Below are 17,102 nucleotides of genomic sequence, written 5' to 3'. Positions count from 1 at the left end.
GATCGGTACCACGCATGCGCAAATCTTACGTCACTTCCTCTCTTTGCCAAGATTGCAACAGTTAATGTATTTGAGTGACACGGTTAGCGCCCAGTTAGCTCATAGCATTTCTCAACAGCTCTGCCTCCTTTTCGACTGCCCGGGACATTTAAACAATGGATAATTCGTATACAAACAAATTAATGCTTTTCTCCTCAACAGAGATCGTCCCACAATTGAACAACAGCGCCGTAAAGTATGAAGAATGGCGCCTAATTACAGACTTAATAATACTGACTTAGTAATATGTCACGTGAAGATTCATCAGTCAGATTAAGTGTTTAATGACAATTGACAGTGATAGCTGACATCATCATTACTATTCCAACAATCCTCTCTACACAGACAAGCATAAACACACGACTATCACTAAATCAAATTTAACACGCGTTTGTAATGATGCTAGTTCATTTTACAATAGGGCTCATTCGCTCGGTCAGCAGGTGGCAGTATCCTCATACACTGGGGAGTAAACTGCCATTAAACAAAACAGAAGAAGAAGAAAACATTGCACATGGGCGGTATGGATCGGGTAGACCAATTTGTACAGTCCAACTTTGCACATGCTCAGTAAGGATCGGGGAGTCCTGATCCGTAACTGTCGTTTTATTTTTAGTTTTTGTCTACATTATATTGAAATATTTCATTATTGCAAACATTTTAAGCTATACTTATTATTCTTAACATCTTAACAGATACTCTGACCCGTAACTATCGTAAAAAGCTTCGGCCAGAAGTAGACACCTTTTGCACATGCGTGGTACCGATCTTGTTTCTGGTACGGATCGGGTAGTGACAGTTAGCCAAGCTTGCTAGCAATAGCTGATAAATTAGCGCTCTTTGCTTCTGGCAGGAAACAAAACCACAACAACAAAAAAAACATGGTGGCACCAAAACACTAGTGTAGCTTCAAATATGTAGTTAGCTCTCCATTAGTGGCATTAGCTATGATCATGTAATTGTTTTATGCTAGCTTGAACACTACATACATGCTGTGGTGTTTCTGTTCAGGAACTTTGACAATTCCATTTCTGTAGCAGCTTATGTTAGCATAAAATTTCAACCAGAAAACAGTTTGTCTGAACATTTACTAATGCTATAATGTATAATAGAATATATATGTATAATGATACATGTGTGTTTGGTGTGTATCTTTACACCAGCAGAAACCACCTGATAAACACTTGCTCCTTCTTTTGCTCTTATGCGAGGCTAAGCTAATTGCCCCCAAGCATGTGAGAGTAGTCTGTCTTGTATTTGTATATGTATTTCATCAATTATGTAGTTAGCTTTTAATGGAGGTAGGTAAGGCATAAGTACAGATCCTTACATCCCATTCATCTTCCTTTTCTTTGTATTTTATTTCTTGCCTTCATTTTTCTTCAGTTTTTAGATAAATAGAACCAACACTAGAACCAAGTGGAAGATTTTTATTCAGAATCATGTAACGATCTTTCGTGTTTTATGTCAGAATTATGGTTAAATCATATTTGAATCAATCCAGTGTTTATTTCGACAGTTACTGCAACATTTTTCTAATTTTTATTACTGCTGGCCTCTTCCTGTGCAGCTACATCATTACAGCCTTTAAACCCTTACTTCTCTGCGTCATGGAGTTTGAAGCCCAATCCCAATGTCCACACTCTCAGACTTACAGAGTTTGAGTTGCATTCCTGCTAAATCAGTCTGGGCTTATGTCTGTTCCAACCCCAAGTTTTTACGTACACGTGGGCTCTTTGGCAAACACTTTTGGTATGTCTGAATTTGTTGTTGACTTCGCAGATTTACCCACAGTTCATTGTGCTTACGTTATACATAGAGTTGCAGTTAATGCCTTAGAAATGCTTTTTGGGTAGGATAAACCTACCCAAAAGTTTAGCTTTTAGTAAAATATCTCAACAAAGATCTGTCAACCAATGATAACCAATATATTTGTCAATCAGCCAACAGTAAAGCCACATCCCCATGCCAATGAAACCATTTTCACATAACTTTTGCTTTGGGATTTGGTGCATGCTGGAAGAAGCCAAGGCCATAAAGGATGCACAACAATAGGCAGTGATAGTCTGTGAAGTTATTTCTTTTTGCACACAATATCAGACAAAATTACAGTTACCATGGTTATCTTCCAATTTACACAAAGTATAAAAACTTCAGCGAGGAAAGATTTCAGACTCTGGAAAGAAAACTTGTGAGAGATGTTTCTGAAGAGCCCAGAACATCTGCCAAGACACGATGACTCTCATAACCACTTTGGGAATTGTAGTCTCAAAGAAGACAACCACTAGAACCCTGCAGAGGTTACAGACCAAGAAAAACTGCTCTTCTGCAGAAGACACACCTTCAAACCACATTAAAGTATGCTAAGGATATAGATAGAAATATGTCTGCTTTCAAGTCCCAGTGTAAAACTGGAACATCTGGGCTTCCACTGTATACCTGATGTTTCTTTTTCTAACAAAAACAAACTAGAAAACATGACTTACAATTACAGATACTATACAGCAGCCTATAAAGGTTAATATGTGGTTTAAATAATCTGGTGTTACATGCTGGACGTTCTTCCTCTGGGAAAAGTCAGCCAGTGCTCAGCTGCAGATATGGAACACCACGATTGTACATCATTGTGGATCATCCTCTGGACTGAGTGTATGCTAACTAATCTCTGTATAGTTTGAATATATATTTAAGGCAAATAATGTGGAATAACACTTTAATGTTAATGTCACCATTCACTAATAAAGGCAGGCTAACATTAATGTTAGTGTAATGAATAATCATGGTGGTAATGGTAGCAAAACAAAAAGAAAACAAACCCTCAACTATACAGTGGAAGGCAAGATGTCCCAGTTTTACACTGGGACTTGAAAGCAGCATACATTTGTGGATTTGTGCGTTAAATCAGTCTCATGCGGCGTGATCTGTGCGCATCTGGTAATTCGCCACACGTTTTGTGAGTGAGCGAGAGATGGTACGTGTAGTTTTACACATTTTTGTGCACAGAAAGGTTTTTGAAAGAGAAAATTATTGGATTTGTGAGCTGAGCAAAAGATAAATCATTGGACACATTCGTGAATCTTAGTTTATGCTTTATATCATATTGTCCATATTTGCAACTCTTTTGAGACATATTTCTTTCCATATGAGGACAACCTGGAGAAAGACTATGCGTACTGGAAGCACATCCTTTGGTCAGATTAGATGAAACTAGAGCTTTTTGGCCACAGAGGTGTTTCTTATGTTTGGAGAAAGAAGGGAGGGATGCACAGCCCAAAGAAAACCCTCAGCACAGTGAAACACGGTGGTGGGGGTCTTACGCTGTGAGGATGCTTCAGCACATCTTGAACTGAGAAATGCATGAAGGTGGAAGGAATCATGAAGAAAGGAGGACGTAAAGATTTTGAAAGAAAGCCTCAAGCAGTCAGCAGTAAAACCAGGTCTGGATCAGCACTTTGTCCTTCATCATGACAAGTACCCAAAATATATGTCGCTCCTGGTGAAGCACTACCTCCTAAAGTCACAAAGCCCCAAGCTGCATCAACCTGCACTGCATTGAAAATATGTGGAGTGTGGAGAGCTCAGAAGTGTTTTTGAGACTACAGCAAATGACTGCAGACTGTTATCCAGCAAAAAAAAGATACCAACAAGTATCTATTACCATCAGGGGGCTGATAATTAACGGCAGGGGGGAGGGGTGGGGGGTAAATAATTTTGCTTTTGTGTAAAAAAATAAAAATAATGTAAGAATCCAAAATCAAACCTTCAAAGAGCTGTGTTTAAAAACCCTTGCTCTGTTTGACAGCACTTGGGAAATACTTTAGTCAAATACAATTTCAGACGATGGCTAATAGTTCTGGCCTCATCTGCACTGTTTATTGCTATTCTAACAAGAAGGTGACACATAAAGACTAATTGCTTTCATTAAACACATGCGCGCACACACAAAATGGTTTGTTTTTCACGTGTGAATGAAAGCCACATTTTTTTTTTGTAAATGTTTGAATTCTGTACAAAGTCTTTTGTCCCCAACAAAATTAGCACATTTCAAAGATGATCTTGTCACATTCACCCAGCGCTACCCTCATTTCTTTTTCTGTCTCTCCCCAGCACCCTCCTTTTTGCCATTTCCTCCTCTCACCATCATTATTGAGGTCCATTTGTCTGAAGATCTTATCCGTCCTCTTCTCCGGCGTGGATTCATCCTCTGGCATCTTCATCACAGATGACACCATCTTGTAGATGGCCTGAGAGATGAGAGAGAAAAAGAAGGAGAGAGAGATTGGTTGGGTGGGCGGTGACAGGAGAACAAGAAAGATAAGTGAATTCAAGCCAGCAGGGACCCATTAAGGAGACTCAGCAGGAAAGAAGTAAAACATAACTGAACTAAAAAAAATAAAGTCACTGCAGCTTTCAAGATGCTGATAAACAGCCTTTCTGAAAGTCCACATGATTCACTGACATTTGTTGCTCCTGATGCTAAGAGCTGCTCCCTGGGCAGCTTTTCCAGAAATACCCACGCAGCGTTTGTGTGCCTATAGAATCGCTCCATCGCGCCACGGTGACATGGGTCACATGTGGCAGCGGGGTAAAGGGACGGAGGGCTTACAAGCAGGGCTTACACTATTGATTTCATACATCTTTATCTGTTGACCGATATGAGCACGCCGCGTCCCCTGATAGCATTAAATTAACCTCTGCAAGAGAAGCTCCGAGTATCAGCTGGCCTCAGGCGCAGATCTAAAATCAGCTTACGTGCCTATTAAATCTCCTCCGCTGGGAGTATAGGGTGTAAAAGCAACTGTAGATCGGTGTCGCAGGAGCATCGTCACAGAGGCAGGGAGCTCGCAGGAAATGAGCCCTCTGTGCTTTTTAGAAAGATACACTGGCTCTAAAATGTTATCTCCTCTGACTGTAAAGTCTCATGCCCACACCGTCCTTCAAAAAACTGTGGGAAAAAAACTCCAAGGAGAAAAATAGTGACAAAGGCGTCAGGCACACAGAAATAATCAGGTATTTTAACTGCCCTAAGTCTGAGCACAGATGATTCAGCTATGCCATCATTAGTGTGCAACAACCCTTCAGTTTCATGGTTGGCTCCTTTTATCTTTTCACCAACAATGAATGTCAAGCTAATGCCAACAGGTGTGCCAGGTGGCTCCCTGTAATGAGAGGTATCCTCAGATGTGCTTCCCAGGAAGGCTCACTAATGACTCGGGACCACAACAGAATCTGAAGACACAACAGCGATGACGTTATGTCCAAGATGTCTGTGGATTTTGCTGCAGAGATATCAGCTCAAGTTGAAATGGAGCCCAGCTGTACTCTTACTTTATACCATTTTAAGGGCATATTGTAGCATCCATCCATCATTAAGACAGACAAACAGCATTCAAACCAGCGTTAGCTCAATATTTGATTAATATTGTCCTAAGCTGACTTACTAAGGTAGCTAGAAAGTTAAAAAATAAAATAAAATGAACATAAGAAAATTAGTGAGAAAACAGGGTTTTGTGATACACAAGTTCACGGTTTGGGATGTGGACGTTATCCCTGCATTTGTTGAGGAAAACAAAAAACTTTAAACACCAGGGGGCAGCATTTTACAACTGACTGTGTTGAGATGAATGACTGTAGATGGTTGAGATGTTTTGATATTCCTCTTACTTCCTCCCGCGCTCAGTTTTCAATCGATTTGGCTGGTTACATTAAATATTATAGTGAGTCTTTGCACCATCTTGTGGTACAAAATGGTATTACAACTTTGGATTATATATCTTTAGCACATTTCATGGATGTGAATATTAAGGTTTACACAAAAAAATAGAATTGATAAAAATCACATTTGGATTGAACTGCAGGTGTTTACTCAAATTCAGGTTATGAGTAAAGACGTGGACTCTAAAATATGAATTTCACAGAAAAGATATGTTGGAAGAGCAGTTATGATACTTGTTAATAAGTCACCCAATTTTAATTGTGCCAGAGTAGAAAAAGCGACTCCACCATAGCAAGGCCATAGTCTGTAAAGGATTCACTGAAGGGCACAGCTTGTTGCTTTTAAGATTCCCCACAGCAGATCATCTGAATATCTCAGCCTATCACTAACATCTTCCTCTGTCACACCAACCCTCTGGAGAGGAAGAGGCTCATTCCTGATGTAATCCCACCTCCATGTTGGTTAGTGTTAGGGTTAACTCCCTGCCACTCCTACCGCACACCTCACCAATGTCTTTGCTGTTCTCATACATGCACTGCACCACCCTCACATACATCTCTCCCTCCTGACACTCCTTAGCACCCTATAATCTGCTTTCTCTAGATGCACAAAGACACAGTGGAGATCCTTCTCTACACTTCTCCATCAACACTCTCAAAGCAAACATCAGATCTGTAGAGCTCTTTGTCAGTATGAAGCCACACTGCTGCTCACCGATCGTCACCTCTCTTCTCAACCTAGCATCAGCAGCTCTTTCCCATATTTTCTTGGGCTGGCTCATCACTACTACAGCTCTGCACATGACACCTCTTGAAAATCCGTAGCAGCAGGCTTCTCCATTCCTCAGTTATCCTCTCACTCTTGTGGATTGTGTTGAACAATTTGGTTAGTAAGTCCACCGCCCTCTGTCCCTCATTTCCTCCTTACTAATCCTCTGCACTTCCCAGTTCACCATCTTTCCCCATTCTCTCATTCATCAGCTCCTCAAACTGCTCCTTCCATTTTCTCAGCAAACTTTTGCTTGTTAGCAAATATCTATCTTTAATCACCCTGACCTGCTGCACGTCGTTTCCACCTCGATCTCTCCGTCTAACCAATCTGCACGAGTCCTTTTCTCCTTCCTGTGTGTCCACACCCACATACAACTCACAATATGCAAGAAATTGAAATTGTGGTTATAATGATGGACACGTCCATTGATCAGCAAAAGTGTAGAGCTTTTATTAATCTGATAATGTGGTGTAAAACAAATCTGACCTCAGTCATGACCCTTCCACTCTCCTGCTCACTCTCAGCACATAATGGTCCCCTCCTTTCCCTAACGGTGTGTAACCTCAGTGAGCCTGTAGATAATCCTAGCATTCTGCACACTCAGGGATAAACTCAAGTTAAATTTAACTTGCTAATCCATGAGAATCCAGAAGTGCATACACACACACAGAATACACAGCGAGATCCTCAGTCCAATATCTTGACATATGAGTCCTTCTGCTTGTTCTCTTCAACAGTGAAAGGATTAGATGCAGCACTACTTAACAGCCTTCCTGCAAACTGTTGCCTGTGCCAATGCTGCACTCAGGGTGCCTATTAGAGTAAGTTAATGCATTCATCCACATACTTAAATGAATGCATTAACTTACTTAACATAACTAATGGGAGTATTTATTAAAGGTGCTCTGTCTTTTCTTAGTATTGTATAAATCTCTGTGATTGGCTGATCAATACAAACTGTAATGTAGTTTGCACCATGTGCTAGATGAAAATTTGAAGGACCAATGGAAAGAACAAGCAGGAAAAAGCAAGAAAACATACTGAGACTCCTGGTGAGATCAAATTAGTTATTCAAGAACATTCCTGTTTCAGTCGCATGATGTGTGTTTATGAAAATGAAATCAGGTTTGGGGATTTAGAATTTGAAATGGACCATAAATCAAAGTGCTTTACTACTCTTACTGAGTGCTTTTTACTACAAGCTACATTCGCATACCATGCCCACAGGTCCATCACAGGCAATTTGGGGGTTGAGTATCACCTAACTGGTGGACGACCCGCTCTATATCCTGAGCTACAACTGCTACAGATAAGAAGGGATCTTCTACACATATGGCAAGCATACTGTAGAGTCTACATTAGTGATTTCATTCATGAAATAATGTACTCGGTTAGCTCGTTAACACGTTGACACCTTGCAGCCCCACGCACGGGGTGATCCGCGGTAACTTGCTAACGGAGATTTGCCGCGGTTATGGCGTTAACGTCATTTTAACGAGATGAATGCTGACAGCACTAATATAAAGGCCTGCTAGGGAGATGACAAAGTATTTTTGCACAAGTATTTATATTATTTAGTGATGATACTAAGTGTCTGTGAGCTGCTAAGGCACTCTAATTCATGTTCGCAAACTAGGATGCTACTAATGATTCCAGTGTTACAACTTCAAAACTGCCATGGCTAACTTTTTATCTAGCCTGAGTTTCCATTTAAAGGGAGTTAATTAGCTTGTTGTTGGTTATGTGGTGGGGGAGATGCCACCAACATCAACTCACTATGCAATTAGGTAAGCGTATACAGTCAAGAGGTAAATGTGATGTGTGACCTAGCTAAATGCAGTAGATAGCACTGCAACAACAGTTTGCTTTTAAATGGCAGTAACCTTGTGGCCCTAATAAAAGTGTCATAATGAGCTATAACGGAAGGTTTTGAGAGAAATCGCATGGTCTACATGTGACAACCCCTCCACCAGCACCTGAGGCCAGAAGAAGTGTTTACTTCCACCAAAACTAACCAGCTTCCCTTGCTTACCTCTACAATCTCCAGCATTTCCTCGCGGCTGATATACCCATTTCCATCCAGGTCGTACATACTGAAGGCCCATTTAAGCTTCTGCTCCAGCTTTCCTCGTGACGTCACACTCAAGGCAATGATGAACTCCCGGAAGTCTATTGTCCCGTCGGCGTTGGTGTCAAAAGTTCGGAAGACATGCTCGGCAAACTTGGAGGCATCGCCGTACGGGAAGAAATTGGCGTAGATCTTCTTGAATTCCTCCACATTCAAGGTTCCACTGGGGCAGTCCTTCAAGAAACCCTGAGGTTAAAAAAAGCAGATATTAGGTGAGACAGGGTTCAAAATAAGACCTTTAACTTTTTCTTTATGTCTATAGAATAATATAAAACAACTCCAATTCCAATAAAGTTGGGATGCTGCATAAAATGCATTGAATTCTAGGTGATCAGTGTCTATTTTGGACTGCAGATAGGCCAGTCTAGTACCTGGACTCTTCTATTATAAAGCCTTGCTGTTGTAATAAATGCAGTATGCAGTTCAGCATTGTGTTGCTCATACAGTTGTGGTCAAAAGTTTACATACACTTGTAAAGAATATAATATAATGGCTCTACCGAGTGTCCCGTTATTTCTAAAACTCTGATTTTTCTCTGATAGAGTGATTGGAACAGATACTTCTTTGTCACAAAAAACATTCATGAAGTTTGGTTCTTTAATGACTTTATTATGGGTTAACAGAAAAAAGTGATCACATTTACTGGGTCAAAAATATACATACAGCAACATGAATTAGCAATTTTGGTGACTTACAAAGTTGTCAGTGAACTGAGCTTCATAGCATGGCCTCTTAACTTGTGAGTGATTATGAGTGACTACAGCTGCTGACTTCTCTTAGGCCAGTTAAATAGGGCTCATTGGATACAAACGCCCACAAACGCTACAATGGGAAAGTCAAAGGAGCTTAGCATGGATCTGAAAAAGCGAATTATTAACTTGAACAAGTCAGGAAAGTCACTTGGGGCCATTTCAAAGCAGCTGCATGTCCCAAGAGCAACAGTGCAAACAATTGTTTGTAAGTATAAAGTGCATGGCACTGTTTCGTCACTGCCAAGATCAGGAAGAAAACGCAAGCTATCACCTGCTGCTGAGAGAAAATTGGTCAGGAGGATGAAGAGTCAACCAAGAATCACCAAAAAGCAGATCTGCCAAGAATTAGAAGCTGCTGGAACACAGGTGTTATTGTCCACAGTCATACGTGTTTTGCATCTCCATGGACTGAGAGGCTGCCGTGCAAGAAGGAAGCCCTAGCTCCAAAAGCAGCACCTTAAGGTTCGACTGAAGTTTGCTGCTGATCACATGGACAAAGATAAGACCTTCTGGTGGAAAGTTCTGTGGTCAGACAAAACAAAAATTGAGCTTTTTGGCCACAATGCCCAGCGATATGTTTGGAGGAGAAAAGGTGAGGCCTTTGACCCCAAGAACACCATGCCTACAGCCAAGCATGGTGGTGGGAGTATTATGCTGTGGGGCTGTTTTGCTGCCAATGGAACTGGTGATTTACAGAGAGTAAATGGGATAATGAAGAAGGAGGATTACCTTCACATTCTTCAACATAACCTAAAATCATCAGCACGAAGGTTGGGTCTTGGGCACAGTTGGGTGTTCCAACAGGACAATGATCCCAAACACACATCAAAAGTGGTAAAGGAATGGCTAAGTCAGGCTAGAATAAGGGTTTTAGAATGGCCTTCCCAAAGTCCTGACTTAAACCCCATTGAAAACATGTGGACAATGCTGAACAGCATTGTCCACATGTTTTCAAGTCCATGTCAGAAAGCTATCAAATTTAACTGAACTGCACCAATTCTGTGAAGAGGAGTGGTCAAAGATTCAACCAGAAGCTTGTGGATGGCTACCAAAAGCGCCTAATTGAAGTGAAAATGGCTAAGGGACATGTAACCAAATATTAGCACTGCTGTATGTATATTTTTGACCCAGCAGATGTGATCACTTTTTTCTGTTAACCCATAATAAAGTCATAAAAGAACCAAACTTCATGAATGTTTTTTGTGACAAAGAAGTATCTGTTCCAATCACTCTATCAGAGAAAAATCAGAGTTTTAGAAATAACGGGACACTCGGTAGAGCCATTATATTATATTCTTTACAAGTGTATGTAAACTTTTGACCACAACTGTATATGCAAGAAGCCAGGAAACTAACATAATTTTTTCAAAACATCAGAACAGTCAGAGATCAAATTTCTCAATCAAAACTTTGAGTAGTAACATTTTCAATCATTTAACTTCTTATTCTGATAAGAATGATTTTGAAAAGGAGCTTAGTCTTGGATCAGAAAAGCCAACGCTATCTTCTATTCAAGCCCTCACATTTGATAAAGCGGAATTGTGCCTGAGGAAAAAAAGGGAGGTAAAAGTCACTTCTATCCCTGGTCTTTGTTCAAAAGAAATAAAGCTCTTTTACAAAGACCTTTAAAATAGAGGCAATGAGGTAACAAAACCATTTCTGATGGCTGGGATTTCTACTCACAACTGGAGGGGAAAAATCAGCAGGGTTGTGCTCCTAATAAATATTTTTTAAATTGACAGTGTTCAAAATTTCACTGTGTTTAGTGAAGCATCCAGCATCTCCCACACTCAGAAGCAGTTGATCTGCTGAGAGCTGTGACCACTGTGACAGGTCAGTGAGGGGTGGGCTTTAACTTGTACAACTCTTATTCAGGACAGCACGCACAGCTGTTCCATAGGTTTAACCCACGTGTAAAGCTCTGCAGCCACTACACATATATCCATGTGCATAAGATGAGATAACTTGTGAGGTCAGGTCACTGTGGCATTTCATAATGCTAATCTCCCCACTGAATAAAGGACTGGGTTTAGACAGTGCTCTGTGGTGGACGGAGATAAGACTGCTGTCAGTGTTACAGATCACAGATAGAAACATGTCTGTACAGAAGACGCAAGGATGTCCTAACAATCGTGATATAAATCATAACTCTGCTGTGTGACATATTTGCCTAGTTTAGGACTTATTTTTACCAACAATGAAAGGATCCAAAGCACTTTTGAAATGTTTGAAGATCAGGAAGATTCTGATTTTGGAGAAACAATAGGTAAAGAGACTTATTTTAAAACATGCAACTTTGATATCAGAAGATGATAACTCAAGCCATGCTGTTCAGACGGTAGTTAAAGGTGCAACATTGAATATTTTTCTAACACCAATTGATCCGATTGTGCTGTGTCACATGCAAGGTGACGAATCTACTTAAATCGACCAGATTATTCATCTTTATGCTCCGGGTTATTGCTTTTATTAGTTTGCTAATGCGTTCAGCTATAAGGGGTGGGCAATCTCCGTCCACGAGGGCCGGTGTCCCTGCAGGTTTTAGATCTCACCTTGGGTCAACACACCTGAATCACATGATTAGTTCGTTACCAGGCCTCTGGAGAACTTCAGGACATGTTGAGGGGCAAATTTAGATTTAAATCAGCTGTATTGGTTTGAGGACACATCTAAAACCTGCAGGGACACCGGCCCTCGTGGACTGAGATTGCCCACCCCTGAGCTAGTTGCTAGCTAGTTGTGTTGCTCCCAAATAGCCAAAGAATCTGACAAAAATGGTTGTGTTATCAGCTAACACTAGCAAGCTTAGTTGGCATTGTATGAGTAGATCGTACAGATACCTGGTATCTGTATTTAAGCCAAGTAACATATCCCACGAAGGTTGATTCTGTTCATCTGCACGTAGCATTTTCAATCGGAGAAACGTTTCGTCGCTCATCCAAGTGACTTCTTCAGTCTTAGCTGACTGCAGGTTTCCCCAAGTACATTTGCACAATAACTGAAACCAGCCCACTGAAGGCTGAGGAAACCTGCAGATGAGTGAAAACGCTACGTCCAGATGAACAGAATCAGCCTTTTGGGATTTGCTTACATGGATGATCGAGCATGCATCAAGATATCCCACGATCGAATAAAAGATTGTAAGTCAACAAACAACACAGGATCATGGATTTGTTGGACAATCTGTCTGTATAATAACCAAACTGAAATCCATATTATTTGCTGGATAACTTCAGTGAATATGCTCCAAAAGGCACCGACACCACAAATAAGAGAATTTAAGAGAGATAAATTGCCTGAGGTGAGCACTATTCTGTAACTCAAAGTTGCCCCACCCTCATTAATAGCTAACATTTATTCCTGTATAATGTTAAATGGAAGAACTGAAAAAAAAAAAACCCGCCTGCACAGTTGCCATATGCAGAGAACCTGGGCAGTTTATTTCTGTACTAAAGTTGAGCCTCAAGCCTCAGATGGCCGTTTGAGAAACTGCAGTTTTTGGTTCTTCGCTGTTGGCTTCATCGTACGGCTTTATAAACGTCTATGCCAAACGATACCTCTTATAGTTATATTAGTATTACTGGTCCATTTTATGTAGATGCCATATAAATACCAGATCTGTCATTATATACAATTCAATATAAATCTGCAAAACAAAAAAATACAGTATTTCTCTTAGAAGTACAGTAGTGTAAGACTACAGCTATAATATAGTACAGTACTGTGCAAAGGTTTTGAGCCATTCACCATTTCTTTTTATTTTCTGCATTCCTTCTCATGCAGCAATTTATTGCAGCATGTGGGAACACAATTAGAAATACAGTATTTAAAGCTTTAAATTTAAAGTTTGTATAGTTTTAATGAGCTTGAAAGTCAATATTTGGTATGACTAGCCTTACTCTCCCACGCAGCTTGAACTCTCTTAGGTCAGCTTCCTTATCATTTTATCAAGTATCTTTGGGAATAGTTCGTCAAACCCTTTGAAAGACAGTCAAAGCTCTTCTTTAGATGTTGGCTTTTGTTCTATTGTCTGTTAGGATGATCCCACATTGCTTCAAAACATTGGATTTTTGGCTCTGGGGAGGCCAATCCATGACTGAAAGTGTTCCATTGTGTTAGTTCTTCTACCAGGAAGGATTTTTACTGTATTGGCAGTTTGTTTATGATCATTGTATGCTCTAAAATGAAGCTGTGGCCAATCAGACACCTTCTAGATGGTACTGAATGGTGGATCAAAATCAGATAGTACTTTTCCATCTTTTCCATCATCATCCAAAAGATCCCTGACACAACTGTCTGAAATGCAGCCCCAAACCACGACAAAGCCTCCATCATGTTTTACAGATGGATGCAGCCACAGACTATCTGTACCTCTATCCTGACCTCCTCTGTACACATTGATACACAAAATACAGCTGAAGAGCCAGCTGTAATCTCTCAGGCATCTCAGGTCCTGTGTCAGGTCTTTGCTGGATTTTGTTCTGTTTCTTAGGGATGTGACTTTCAGATACTGTTCATCTACTGATCTGCGGTCTGTTATGTGTAGACACAACACAGGTTTGGTGCCTTTAGGTGGCATTAGGTGCCATTTTATCCTAGAATGAATCATACGTCAGGGTTATGTGGCTCAACAAACAAGAGAAAGCATTCCTGTGAAAATGAGTCAATGTCTAAAGAAAAACTTTGAACACCTTCAGAAAGCCTGGAGAACTATTGCTCAAGACCACTTTAAAAATTTACAATAAAGTCTTGCTCCTTGGAAGGAGAGTATAAAGAGTTGAAGGCGGGCTCGAGACTTTTGCACAGTGTTCAGGGTGTGAATTGTGCACCTTGTACCACTCCTGCAACTCGTGGTCGGAGAACTCGGTATTCTCACGGAGATCCTGCAACACCTCTGGCCGCAGTTTGCTGTTCTGTTTCCCCATGGCAACGGGATGGGACTTTGGGTTTCCTTGACAACAACAGCGACTACAGCACTAGCCAGGCTGCTTTTCACACCTGTCAATCAGAGATAAGGAAACGGGAGGTCAGCAACAATTAAGAAGAGAGGAGGGTGAACTCGAGTGACAATTGAGAAGTGCAAACAGCGCAACGTCACCAAAGCTGCTCGGCAACAGACGAAAAAAACAAAAACAAAACATATGAGGGATTAGAAGAGAGGGTTCGCACAGTCGACTGTTGGCTACAATTAAAACCAGCAGCTGCTTTCTGCTTGAACAAATAAAATGATCGGGCAAACCATGGAACAGTAACATAGACACTTCCAAACAGACAGCACAGCTTTGCAACTCACACAAAGTCTTTTAATGGAATCAAAGCAAGCCTTGTGACGGTATTGTTTCCCAGTCCGTTTGACACGAGATGTTACGCAAGTCTTTAAACTGCCGCATCACAGTCGCAAAACGTTAAATAATCCTGAGCGTGCCCCGGTGACGTCAAGCGCTAGCCCACTGATCACATTTTTATGGGATTATTTAGCCAGCTGCGTGTCTGTGTGTCAAATCAGCCGTGTGGTGTGTGCCTTCAGATCTCCTAATCTTCATGTCAGATCAACCTGCTGCACAAAATGCGATTTCAATGATTCAACTAAACAATAAAACCATTACTAAGAAAAGGAGTACATCACTTGTATAAAATCCGATTCATTTACCTATTAATAATGTAATGAAGGTACTTTGGAGGCAATTTGGACATTGCAATAGTGGTTAAAGATTAAATACATAGAGTAAGAGATTTTAACAGTAGGAAAAAAAACTAAATATACCTTAAATTGCCACCAATTAGGGTTGAAATGCAGTGGTTGCCTCATTTAAAATGATGTCTTTGTGGTATTTCTTGTGGTAGAGCTTTCTATACAAACATTTATATAGTTCTGCACTGTAACATCTTTCAGTAAAAAAAAAAAAAGGTCCAACAAACTTGTGCTTGTTAACTTTGTTTCCTTACTTTGGACCACTAATTAGCTTGTGCTCAGCCATCAAAGTGTTCTGTGACTTCTGTGTGTGTGGCAATGCAAATTAAAATTACAGTATCAGTGGGGCTTGAACACCTCTGACGAGACGCTTCCTGACCTACACTTTCTCCTCGGTTGAGCTCGGTAATTACGCCGTCAGCTTTTCGTGTACGTGCCCAAAGAAGCGGGAACAAGCGCGGGCCTGTTTGTGTTTACGTGACCTCTACAAAGTCAAAGTAAGCTGGTGGGGCATTTGAGGTGGACGGCGAGGTGTTTATCACTGACTGGCGAGAGCTGCACCATCGCAGAAGCGAAACCCATGCACTCAACCATCTCTTTACTCGGCTAATAAAATTAGGCTTTACTGTAAACGCTTGAGCACTGACAGTAATTCTTATAGTCAGTCCCCAGCCTGCTGACGCTGGAACTGCAACCATCAGTTATGAGTCCTTCCTGTTTGGGGTCTGGTGAAAGTTGCAGAGGGAGGACTGGGATGTGACGGAGGTTGGGATCGTGTCGTCACCAACAAAGTGCATTATGGGACCATTGTTCGTGCAAATCCAAGTTGAAAAAAAGCAAATACAGAGACTGAAGATGCTTTTGGGTCATCAGAATGGTGAACTGCTGTGGCACAGCCGTGTTTTACAGAGTGGAGGAAGACTTTTGCTCTGGTCATGAAGCCGACGATGTACGGCTTGAAGACATCGTAGGGATTTTGCTACATTACAAATGTGGCAGTTATATGTAGGCTGTAGCTACATGGTGGTATGGCTTGAATCAAACAAAAGCTTTATACTTTCGTGTTTTAAAACTTCTGCAGTCCCGACATCGTGCTGTCGTTGCACTTCAGTTACACATCTACAGTAATTGTTACATGGTTACAAAATATTTGTATGTAATAATAAGGAAATGTTGTGTTTTATCGAATTGGAAAAAAGACAAAACACATTACAGTACAGCATTGAATATTGAGTAACTACCTGTTGATGTCCATCTTTGTTTAGGTTTTGAGCGAACACCAACATGGTGGCAACTACCCAGAATGCACTGCAATTTTCGACCCTTTGCCAGCTGTCAGAAAAATGCAGTTTACTTGGCGCAACGCCAGTGTTTCCTGTCAAGTTCACACCTTGGAGCTGCTTTGATTCTGAAGGGCGTCAGGTTTTGAAGGTTATTTTAGAAACACCTGAGGACCAGTGCTTTCTTTTTGTTTTTTCCCAGAAAAGCTTGTTTCAAATTTTAAGTCCAGGATGTTTTTAAATAGTTTGAGTGATCAAATTTTCAACACACAAACCTTTGATTTTTTTACTCTGAGCAGAGTTCAGTTTGTCTTAAACATCATGTGCAATCCAACCACAAAGACAGACATAAATCTATTTCTCCTCAAGGAGTAACTGGGTGGTGGTGCCTGCACTGCTGAAGGCTATATGTGAAATGAGTAGGTAGTTGCTGTAAACCAGTAATTTACGTTTTAGCTGAACAGACCGAGTGCACCGTTGTGCCTTGGATGAGCATTTGGAGAACACACACCCATCGCGCACTCACTGATGCACACACTTTCTAGTTCCTGTAACGATTAATAATTCCTTCCCACGCTGCCCAAATGTGAAATTTAATTGTTGAGACAAAGGTGATTAAATAACAGCAACAAAGGTTTCCCGATGACAAACAGAAACAGTCAACCTCTGCTTCAATTAGCCACGAGGGTTGCTTCCACATGATGTCTCTGTGAAACGCTGCAGA

The 17,102-nt window shown here is 40.8% G+C and overlaps 1 protein-coding gene across 1 annotated transcript in view; it reads right to left on the bottom strand.

Annotated features, from left to right (window-relative positions):
• The window catches only part of hpca (hippocalcin), a 53,440-nt gene that overhangs the window by 4,088 nt on the left and 32,250 nt on the right, over positions 1-17,102 (bottom strand). Inside the window, exons 2-4 of the mRNA XM_085446002.1 lie at positions 14,236-14,404; positions 8,559-8,840; positions 4,178-4,283 (exon numbers count right to left, since the gene is read on the bottom strand). Coding sequence (XP_085302128.1) covers positions 4,178-4,283; positions 8,559-8,840; positions 14,236-14,331 — 484 coding nt within the window. The 5' untranslated portion in view covers positions 14,332-14,404. The remainder of the gene's footprint in view (positions 1-4,177; positions 4,284-8,558; positions 8,841-14,235; positions 14,405-17,102) is intronic.

This window comes from Copadichromis virginalis, linkage group LG22 (assembly GCF_057382275.1).
Source record: "Copadichromis virginalis isolate Kocher_CV1m ecotype Utaka linkage group LG22, C_Virginalis_male_GT1.1, whole genome shotgun sequence".
NCBI classification, from domain to species: Eukaryota; Metazoa; Chordata; class Actinopteri; order Cichliformes; family Cichlidae; genus Copadichromis; species Copadichromis virginalis.
Note: the sequence above shows the minus strand (reverse complement) of the source record. Positions and strands in the feature narration are given on the sequence as shown.